The sequence below is a fragment of the Mya arenaria genome, chromosome 5, assembly GCF_026914265.1.
Source record: "Mya arenaria isolate MELC-2E11 chromosome 5, ASM2691426v1".
NCBI lineage: Eukaryota > Metazoa > Mollusca > Bivalvia > Myida > Myidae > Mya > Mya arenaria.
In genome coordinates this window covers 28,827,148-28,838,778 of record NC_069126.1, presented here as the reverse complement: position 1 = coordinate 28,838,778, position 11,631 = coordinate 28,827,148, and the positions used below count along the sequence as shown (strand labels likewise).

Here is an 11,631-nt window from a genome sequence, read left to right as displayed (position 1 = left end):
AACAAAGTTGGTAACTGTATGCCGAAACCCGATCGTGAATTTTTAAAGTGCAGATTTCGTTTTCAGCATCAATATTACGAATATTATGTTCTAGCGCATTGATAACTGAGCGGTTATTGACTTCACCAAGACTTCAGATGTTGATTTGTTTGTCAGCAATGTTTAAGTCTAAACAAAGTGAAATTTGCTTTTCCTCAGGTTATTTTTCTGGCGATAAATATTTTAACAAATAGCCATTTTCTTTTGTACCTGGATTTAAGGCACATTTTGTACCGTTATATGACATCATTTCGAAAAGTATTTTTTTTGTGTGAATTAAAAATTAAATCTATCTCAATGAAGTGGACGTCTAATTACCTTTGCTGTATAACAGTTTCCGAATCTAGGTAATAAAGGCCTCAAGACTAATTTATATGTTCACATTGGAATGATTTAAAACTAAAAAATAGTGTCTGGCTAATCAAATTCTGACAGAAACTGATGAATAGAACGTCTCATATTTAACTTACAACGGTAAACAAAATTGTAAAATTGAGGTTTGAAGTAATTATGCCCAAATAGTGTTCGGGGAGGGGTTGTCAATAAACAAGTTCGAGGAAAATAAGTTTTGATATTTCATTGACTTCTGTGTAATGATATACACCTTCGCAAAACAGTGTCGTAAAGTACCGGTTTGTCAAAAAAAGAAGAGCAAAATTTGAAGTTCAAGCTATGACGAGGATGACGAATTTGTACCGAACTTTTTGATAGGGAAAGGACTATATGGGTTATTCCTACATGTTATATTCCAGGAAAGTTGTATCGGAGATTCAAGTCGGCCACAAGTAAATAAGCTTAATTTGTTTGTGAAATTTGGGCAAAGTCGTAAATCATAAAATCTACATAATTTCCTTGCTTAAACTGATAGAAATGCTATTTTGATATGAAACATGTTTGAATACTATCAGGAATTCTCCCAGCATTTGATTGGCGAACACATTCATGTTTTATTCGCCATGTGACTTGAAATAACGAGATTCTCCGATGTTTAATCGGACCACTGTGAAATGGGCTATTGGCTTATCAATTTAGAACAAACAAAAAAAGACGATTGTAAAGCGATTTTTTTCATATCAATATACAAACATACACGCCATAAAAAGAACAACGGCAGCATAGTTTATTCGTTCTTAAAAATATCAATTAAAAAAACAAAATATACATAGTTTCAACTGTTACACAAACTAGCATTTAACGATGGTCTTGTTGAATGGCACCAATAATTCAAAATAAACAGGGACGAGACCATATCATGACAAAGTCTTAAGTTAGAAGTATCAATACAAAGACCACATAGACGAATTAGTGTACCTGTCTATGTTGTTCTGTTTGTGACCATCAGTAGTAAATTATTGTGCGATTCTCAATATGTTTAACAGTGGTTAATATACTAGACATCGTTTAATAGTCAACAAAAGGTCATACAACTTTATCAAAGAGCTATTGACCCTTAAAAATGCTTTCAAAATTGACAACAATTTCTACGTTGAACTTTTTTCGTTTTATCTTACATAAATATAAAGAAGCATATACGAAGTACAAACATGAACTAAAAACAAGATGACTAAACAATCTGAACATAAACTTATTTACTATGTACACAGACTACACATATATAACAGAAAAAAATAAACGGAATCATCAATAATCGTATTTATTCTTGTGAAACCGTCATTGTACATATTGTATTTGAGACATCCATTTGAGATGAAAAGTCGCATTAATATATACATTTTTTATACCTTTTATAGAAACGACGCCATATTCTATTACTCAAAAACGTATATCACGCATACAACATAAACGATGCAACGCCATTTGTTAAGGACTGGACACGTCCATATTGTTTCATATTGAGACACTAATATTTATATCGTTCCAAAATGACGTGTATTTTCCGATTCCGATAAAAAATGAAAACTTTCCATTAAATTGATCAATGTATACAGGTTTCTGATGTGATATATTCATTACGAAGCTAGTAGGTGACCCGATATATACGATTATACGGGGCACAGGAAAAAATATGTCATTGGGTTATTTGGCCTGTATATTCCATGTAAGATCACAAATTGACTCCTAACTTAAAGTAATAATTAATTTTAAATAAAATGGTCTTTGGATATATCAATATGTCTTAAATAAGTGTGCTTAAATTCAGTTACATAATGTATTAATGTAACTGAGCACATCTTGGAAGAGTGCATGTTTTCATAAAAGCAGAGACTAGTGAATCCTGACAATAGTTGTAATAACTGGAAACACGGTTCATGTTTACGAAACCAATTGAAATGTTCTATCCCTAATATTTTAAACAAATTAACTCATAAATTATATATAATCTTGTCGTTGTTTGAACAAAAAATGATTACATGTAATGCCAGATTTTCAATGGAGTATTTACATTTTTTACAAACCCGTTTATACGGTCGTGAGTAAAGTTTGGATAATACAGCATTTAAGCATGTTTTTTTTGTAAAAATTATCTATAATTTTCCAACTGCAACAGCAAATAGGGCTTATGTTAAGCATGAGTTTGCGTGACCCTTTATTATACTGGGCCTTCACTTCAATTCAAGTCCAGTAACGCCTCTATCAGTCAGATGTCAGTCAACAGAAAGGATCAGCGTCATTTTGGAGTGTTATTTGCACTGGGGGCTGGTGTTTAGAAGAAGTATCTGTAGGAAGATAAAGCATTTAAGGTGGACTTGAGTTTCTACATAGACATGTAATGAAATTAATTACGTTTCTTGCAGTATGAAGAAAGGCAGCTATTGCAATAGCATTCACTAAAATAGATAGGAGACGTATTAATAAGCTTTCATAACAAAGTTTGTCCGTTTTCTTTACAATACAGATAAAAAGATAAAGTTTATTCAATATGTCATCTGCATTATAACGATGTGTAGTGGTATGCTGTGTACGGATACATGACGTAATTCATTACCTCGATATGATGAATATTTAACCCAGCGGACAAGACAGTATAAAAACGGATTATGTCATGGGAGAGATAAACATTGAGAACTAAATGCTTACTTCATATACAGTAGTGTTATGCCATTGCGTATGCCTAAAGTAGCATCCCGTGTAAGTCATAAATGCTCGTTGTTTATAATTATGTTTCTATTCTGCCCTATATGTGATATTGTTGGCTTATTTACCTGCATGCATCATGCAACTGGTCGTGATTGGCTCACTCTACACTTTCATAAGTTTGTGTTTGTTGGCCATCAGGAGACTGTGAACCATCAGTGGTGACGTGCTCAGGACCTGGTTGTATATATTCAAACAAAGAATAAATACTGAATTGTCAACATGTTATGCTATTTTGTTTTAAGTCTTGTTATACATATTATTGTTTAGTGACTATATACTATATGTACAGACTTGACAATCCACGAGTAATTTACTCTTTTAAATAGTAACTGAAAATAAGGTTCGCAGTATTGCGTTTTAAAGACTATCGCAGTAAGGCGTTAAATAAACAACGCTAGTTATATATTACAGCATGTCAAAAGTATTACAATTATTTAAAAAAATAACCATAAAGATGCACTTACCTAACGGCTTCATATATCTGAAAAAAATACATTAAAATGTTTATGTTTAAGCAAATTTCCGTGTTATACATCAATTATTATATCATTTTAATATTGCACTCTAAAGATAAAGCCAAAACAAATTTTCGAACTGAAACAATGTCTAAATGAAAAAAACTTTTTCACATCATGTTGATGTATGGATCAACAATGCTTGAAGTTTCGATAGTATAAAAAACAGAATATACTCTTACACATTTGGTTCCTGAAAACGTAAATCCGTATAATCCTCACTCCTCGGTGTATTCTGTCGTATTTTTGATACAACCACGAACCCGACAAGTAAAACAACGACAATCAGAACCGCCACACTACCGCAAATAATTCCGATCAATGTGGAGGAGGAGAGGTCATTACAAGTAGGAGCGCCTGGTTTCGAAAGTCGCTGATCTACAAACAAAGCATAGATCGGTTTGTTTATACGCCTGATTCAATACATGGACACTTAAAGGGAAAATCGTACATTCGTGAACAGAATTGAACCTGAATGCGGTTTTATTTATCGAAGGCGAAAATATTCCCTAACTGTATTTTTGTTGAATTCAATTAAGTTATTCAAATATTATTTAATCATTTTTTGAAAAAATAAATAAATATATGTGTATGTGAAACACCAATGTACGCACCACAAAGCAACACTCAATTCAAACAAATATTTACCTTTGACCAAGAAAACAGCAATTTCATTTACTGCCGAACCAATTGTGTTTTCTGCCATACACGTATGAAAATAATGGCCACTTGAGTGAACTTGTATCTGTAATTTGAGACTGCTTTCTGTTTTACTACCTGGAAAATATTTAGAATGTTGTATTATTGGACAGCAGATTTGTACTTTATACACAGTTTATTATTATTATTATTATTATTATTATTATTATTATTATTATTATTATTATTATTATTATTATTATCATTATTATTATTATTATTATTATTATTATTATTATTATTATTATTATTATTATTATGTGTTTAATTGTGCTATAAACTTGCATTGTTTTATAAAACACATTTTATTGGTACGGCAAATATTGTGCAAAAGTGTTGTGATTGTTCAGATAAATTATGCAACTGTACAATAGGTACCTGTTTTTACATCAATGATAGAAAATTACAAACACTTACCAATATGATGATTTGACATTAAAAACATTTGTCATATTTAATGATCTTTATTATAGTTTGTTTGTGGTTTTGTTCTTTCCAGTATTATGTCAGAACGAACTCTCTTCCTACAGAGTGGTATTTCCTTTTATTGTATACCCTTCATAAATCCACACGGAATACATATCGCAAAATACAGTTGTCCGTACTCCACTCTAGTGCAATACGGCCGTATTCCACTCTTGTGACGTCATCTCATAACAAGTATTGATGCGCGATGTTCAAATGAAGTCATAAAACAAAATAGTGCCTCGGAAAAATGACATTTATAATAAAACCATTTGCTTTTAAGTGATCTAACCAGTAATATAATAAAAGGGTTATTAGTGACTGCGTTTTGATCTGAAATGTCGTATTCGACTCATGTTTTTTTGCAGAATTTGATTTCACTCGGCTTGCGTTTCGTGAAATCCGAATCTGCAAATATCCACTCGAGTCGAATACAACCATCCGGATAAAAACGTATTACTAATAATCCTATAATATTTCCAATATTTGGGATTAGTATATACCTATCAAATTCATTTTCCATATCCAACAGTGAAAATAAAGCACGCCGTATTAAAAATCCGTATCATGATACTTTCGTTTTCTGATTCCGTATCATGCGAGTACAGTCTGTATTCTCAGAAATACTTTCGCGCGACCAAACAAACTGGTAAAACCTGTCAACTTTTAAATACTAGTACATTAAATTATCTAACTTTACTCACGCTCAAAAAGCATGTACATATTCAGGAACATGGTTATCATGTCCTTCAAAGGATCATGAGGATAAGCATGAAGCAGAAAACACTTCCAATCAATGAACTAGTTGTTTACCATTTTGCCAAGTTCATAAATTGTTCCATTATCCATGTTTATTATCAACAATATGAGCAGCTCGCCAATACAAAGATAATGCCGGGTTACGTCTACAGGAATTGACGATATGTCTGTACTCGTAAAATAAGTACCATATTTTTTTTTGTGCTGTGACATTCAATAATTGTTCTCGTATTAGCAATTTCTTAACTTTGCTAAAACACAAACAATTTTGGTCTTATTATGCTCATTAAAGTGAATTCCGTAATTTCTGACTTCGTTTGCTGTAGTAGCTTCCCTTGACTTCATTACACAAAACTATGTAATACATTCGAATTCATACGAACAATTGACAGATGGCGGTAAATTTAAATCAAATCGAAATCGAGAAATTAAAAAGAATAATTGAATAGACAGGTATATAATGAATCGAATATTACGATAAAACGCTTTGCTGGTGATTTGTATCTCGTTCGGTGAGTACATATGTATCCATCTCGATCTGCGGTCTCAACATATACGTGTTTACTCACCGAACTGGACGTGATACGGGTCACCAGAAAAGCGTCCTATCATAATATACCCTTTTTATCAAGTGATTCCGATCAAGTATGGCTATAAGAGTCTGGAAACCACAATGACTGTTTAGCCGATGCTGGAAATGTTGACATTGCTTTAATTACCATATCCATCAATAAAACGTTTCACGCAAATATGGACTACTTATAGAGTATCCAATGCATAAGAAAGTATGTGCCTGTACATTAAAAACAAACACACATTGACAACAATTATAAATTGCTAAAAGCAGATCAAACTCTTACCGATCTCTTTCAAAGACGTATTTAGCCATTCGATCTTCGCATACGGATTTGCGTCAACATTGCATAACACGTTAAGTCTGTCATCAAAGGACCTTACTTCGGATTTATCAGTTGAAAAACTGATGAATGGTTTGTCTAAAAACGGAAAAGTTTAATTTCTTATAAAATCTTGACTATTGCTCTTCTACACAGTTGAATATTGCAAACGGAATATGGGTAAAGCCGAAATGACTTTTGTGGAACGCAACACTATGAGGTCCTTTGGAATAATTGGTACTCATGAGTGTGGTACGAGTTACGCAGAAGTTCAATATTGCCATTATTCGGTATTAAGACATGAATAATAGATAAAGATAATTTGGAGAAAAAGTAAGGTATTTGGTACGTATGGTTGGAAAGAGGTTACAATACCGATTTGGGCACTGATGATACAATAAGTATTAACATAAATATTTATTAAAGTAGACAAGCCCCGTAACTAAAAATCATCTCCCTTTTATTCCATTATAACTTAGATAAAATTTAGATTGAAGAGAAGTACGATATATGGTTCAAAATCAGTTATTTTCACAGGCCACCTAATAATGTTGTTCATTAAGGTAAAATTCAGGCAGGCAACTATAAACAATATGCATGTACTTTACATTCGATGACAGCGTTTCGTTCAGGATTGTGTTTACTCCTTAAACTCTACGCAGCTTTCGATGCTGAGTGTTTTGCATTTTCGTTTTGAATATCCATGTTATATTAACCATCAACTAAAGAATATCAATTAATGTAAAGTAATAACTTACATGTAATGTTAAGTTTATAGTTTTGGATTACTTTGATCTCTGTAAACGCAGGATTTTCCAAGTAACACGATATTGTTTCTCCACTATTATGTCGTGAGAGGTTGGCAGATAAAATCTGCAAAAGTCCAAGGAACATCACGATACAATTTTGAGAAAGTGAAACGATATTTAATGTTATTTTGACCAAATGGATCAATAAACATCTCATGTTATGTATTCTCAAAGCAAACAAATACAATTAACTGAACATAGAAAGCAGAGTCATAGACATATTTTTGAAATTGTCAGACTGTTGGTGTCATACCAACACATGTTTAACACAAAACACTGCTTGAAACATCCTCGACCTTCAAAACAAGACGTCATTGACGTTGCAATTTTAGTAACAGTCAAAGGAATCTTTCCCGATTACAAAATAAACTAAACTACTTATTTCTGCTTGTCGTTTATTTTATCAAATACACAAAAGATAGAGTGTAATATACAATTAGCTCTATTCAAACATTAAATCGTCCTTTTTACCATTAATAATTATACGCCGTATAATACACTTAATGTGCCGTGTCTGCATAACTTCAATTAGAACAACTTTGTTAGAGTCGGACGTAAAGTGTTTGTGATATGATTAAGCCAATTCTATGTTATGGCTCCCAAGTATGGGGATATGAATATAGCCAAACCATTGAAATGATTCAAAATGAATTTTGTACACAATTTTTACATGAAAGAAAAACTACCAAATCGTGTATGGTTTAAGGAGACTGTGGAATATTACCATTATATATAACATATTTTACAAAAGTATGATATGGATATGCTTGGATATCACAAGATATTTTTGATTTTAATTTATTTGTAAAACTGTTTAGAGACAGGATAATTGACTGTTTACTCAAACATGGCACGATAATGCGAGTAAAGCCAGCCTATGTTACCACTACAGCCACTTTAAGAGTTTACTTAACATCGGAACAATATTTGTTGATAGAGATGCCACTAAAACATAAAATTGCATATGCTAAATTTAGATGTTCTTATCATGACTTGCATATTGAACTTGAAAGGCACTAAAGCATTGCACTGCATGATCGATTATGTATTTTCTGTCTACTATACTATAATATAGCTGAAATTGATTGTGAATATCATCCTTTTTGTCGTTGTAAAATATATACATTTAAAGCATCAATATTTGTTAAATTGGTATGAATCTGAATAGTGTCTATGACCTATTATTGACTTTTACACAATAACAAAATTAGCAGTGTACATATTTCATCTTATGAATTGTATCAATGATTAAGAATACTTTTTCATCTCATGTATAAATGTGCTATGACACAACTATTAGCATTACGCATGATGTTTACAAAATAAATTCTTCACTTGACACTTGACTTGACTTGTAAACAAAAAAGATGAATCAATAGTACTAAATTATCAATTACTAAATCCTTATCCACATATTCAGTTAATAATTCAAGGATTTGGTTTATACTAATTTATTTTAGCTCGTTGTTGCGAAAGCTGATAGCTCATAGACTCAAACTCGAGTTCATTTCCTGAGCAGAAACCAGTACTTTGTCCTTTTTGAGAGGCTATGAGAAAGTACCCCTGGTGGGGATCGAACCCACAACCTCTTGGGTGAGAGGCGGACACCTATACCACTAGACCACTCTTACCCGTTAAGGATTTAACCTATAATCGTTAAACACTATGTGTAAGTGTACAAACAAATGTAAATAAGTAGTTCTCAATTGTGTTTTACCATAGTCCTTATATGTCCAGACACCTCTTCAACCTCTTTCTTTTTCTGGGAGGATTCATACAGAACATTTGACGAAATGTTCCATCTAATTATACTAACTGGCTTAGAAACGTCGCTTGTACACTGCAACATGAGTCTTGTATTACCTTCTTCATCGTTGGTTCTTTTTAATTCTTCAAGCTGTAGAAACGTCGGTGGGACTGGTTGAAGAAATAATACAACATTTCAGTGACCAGAATTGTATTCATGCGGTGGCTTATGCATGCAATTTAGATATTTAAATTAATATCAATTTTGGGGCAATTAATGGATTACAAATTTGCATATTTCAGTTATATCGCACTGTCAAAAACATGTAATTTACAAAAAGTATTTTGAATATCTGAACTATAAACAAATTGTTTATTGTTTTCTCTATCGTCAGTATGAATATATTGTTTTATCATGTCATTCTGTTCAACATAAGGAAATCATATTACTGTGATTTACTTACATAAAACATACATGCCAGATGTTGAGCAAAGGGTTTTCATTTCCAGTGTGTATTCGTTATACGTTTTAAACTCAACGCAACAATTCAATCTCCTGGTATTGTCATATCGGCTGAAAATTTGTTCGAAGATTGTTTCAGCGTCAACTGTTTTATTGTCTCTCAGTTTTGAAAAGCTGTTGCTTGTATTGTAAGTTGTAGAATTGTACATGAAGTAGAGTCTTGGCTCCGGTCTGGCTTTGAAGGCTTTGCAAGAAATATAAGCATGTTCTCCTTCTTTAACTGAGCCCGGCAATATAATAGTCGGAAGCGATGGTTTTTCTGTACATGAAAATATAAACTTTAATCAAGGCATTGTTTACTTTTTTATTGTCTTGCATGTTATAATCTAAATAAACATATAATGAAATGTATTGTATTTGTATTTATTAATAAGCAAAATGTAATCAAATGCAGTTGTGATCGGAATACATGCATTTTAAATCGTTCTTAATTGGTTCTAGAAATCATTAAAATATACTTTATCACACTTTATAATAATATTGACGTATCAGGGGAGTTTGCCTATAAGTATGCCAAGACACACAGTAAGAATCAATTGAACAATAATACAATATAATGTTATCGCCATATAGTTTTGACATTGAGCGAACTATCCCATCATACGACATATGTAAACTTTCAATGATAAGACACTTTTTAATAACTAACGCATAATGTGACGTCTGATAAAGGTCCGATGTTGAAAAAACTCTTGGCCCTATCCCTTTGCTTGCCCTTTTTGATATGAATTATAACAATTTCATTGCACTGTTTCTGTTTCTCTGTTGTTGTTTTATCACATAATGTAAATGTGTTTTCATGTTTAAAATAGAAATTAAGTTAAAATTGCTTACTCAGAATGACAAGAGAAATTGATGCTGTTTTGGGCTGTTGGCCATCTCTAATAGCCTCGCAAGTAACGGTTTGATCTGTATTTTCTTCATTCGGCATGTATGCAAAAAATGCTCGATAAAAAGGGGAACCTTCCACAGTCACATTGGGTACATCTTGACCATTTTTCTTTAGCTTCATCTCCATGTTCTTCAACAAGTACATATTAAACTCTAATTCGGTTAATGGTACCACGCAGAAATCACTAGATATGAGTTAGTTTTTTTCTTAGATTCTGATGTATTTCTGTAGAATTTGTGTGTGAAAAATGCATTAAACAGAAAAAAACAAGAGCGAACTCTTTTTTTTTTCATTGCCATTCTTTTAATCCACTTTTGAGCGAAACAGGATTCATCTGTGTCATAACTCAATTATCTTAAAGCATTTTAAAAAACGAAACATTTAAAGAAAGGTTACATCGAGATTTATACTATTATCGAACGGCGTTTCTGGTGCGTGTCGAACAGTTAAGACTGTAACTGACTGCAAAACGTAATATGGTGGCCAAGTAAATTATTCCCTTACTAACCGACTGAAATGTGTTATTGACACAATTTACTCTATTAAGTTCATTTACGATCCTATTAGTTTGGATCAGATTGTTAAACAGAACAATATTACGTGAAAGAACAAAAACATACGTGTTATAAGACTTAGAGTACAAATAAGTACGGTTTTAATATGCAAATTAAACTTAGGGGATCTTTTGTTTTTTTATTCCTATTCTGTGCCTATCCTATTACGTATTTAAGGGACTTTTATTTATTCTCTATCATCGCTAGTAGCTTAACATAAACAATTGATTAAACAAATATTACGAGAGAAATAGTTGTTACCAGGTTTTTCTCGCTGATTTCAGCCACAATACATTCCACGTTGACGTAGACGCCAACAGTTACAACCAGGCATTTTGCACAATCTAACTCTGGGATGGTAACTCTGTCAGGGAATTGTGGAATTATGGAAAGGACCTTTGGCTCTGAAATGTTAATGACGCATGCACAACGTACTAACCACCAACGTACGTTTCAAATACATGTATGCTTGAATCGTTAGTACAACTATGTCGGAAATATGTCCTATCTTGATAAAAAAAAGAAACTTCGGCTTTTTATTCAGGAAATACTACTCAAATATCTGACAGAAATGTTCCTATTGGGCAAAACTCAATATAGTTGTCCATAGTATTCTTGTCCATCTCAACATACTT

The 11,631-nt window shown here is 32.3% G+C and overlaps 1 protein-coding gene across 1 annotated transcript in view; it reads right to left on the bottom strand.

The window, feature by feature from the left end:
• Positions 1-1,085: 1,085 nt before the first annotated feature.
• The window catches only part of LOC128234350 (uncharacterized), a 22,555-nt gene continuing 12,009 nt past the window's right edge, over positions 1,086-11,631 (bottom strand). The window contains exons 2-12 of the mRNA XM_052948542.1: positions 11,258-11,400; positions 10,385-10,571; positions 9,492-9,809; positions 8,999-9,198; positions 7,231-7,345; positions 6,437-6,571; positions 4,302-4,430; positions 3,836-4,031; positions 3,603-3,619; positions 3,204-3,312; positions 1,086-2,717 (exon numbers count right to left, since the gene is read on the bottom strand). Coding sequence (XP_052804502.1) covers positions 3,236-3,312; positions 3,603-3,619; positions 3,836-4,031; positions 4,302-4,430; positions 6,437-6,571; positions 7,231-7,345; positions 8,999-9,198; positions 9,492-9,809; positions 10,385-10,571; positions 11,258-11,400 — 1,517 coding nt within the window. The 3' untranslated portion in view covers positions 1,086-2,717; positions 3,204-3,235. The remainder of the gene's footprint in view (positions 2,718-3,203; positions 3,313-3,602; positions 3,620-3,835; positions 4,032-4,301; positions 4,431-6,436; positions 6,572-7,230; positions 7,346-8,998; positions 9,199-9,491; positions 9,810-10,384; positions 10,572-11,257; positions 11,401-11,631) is intronic.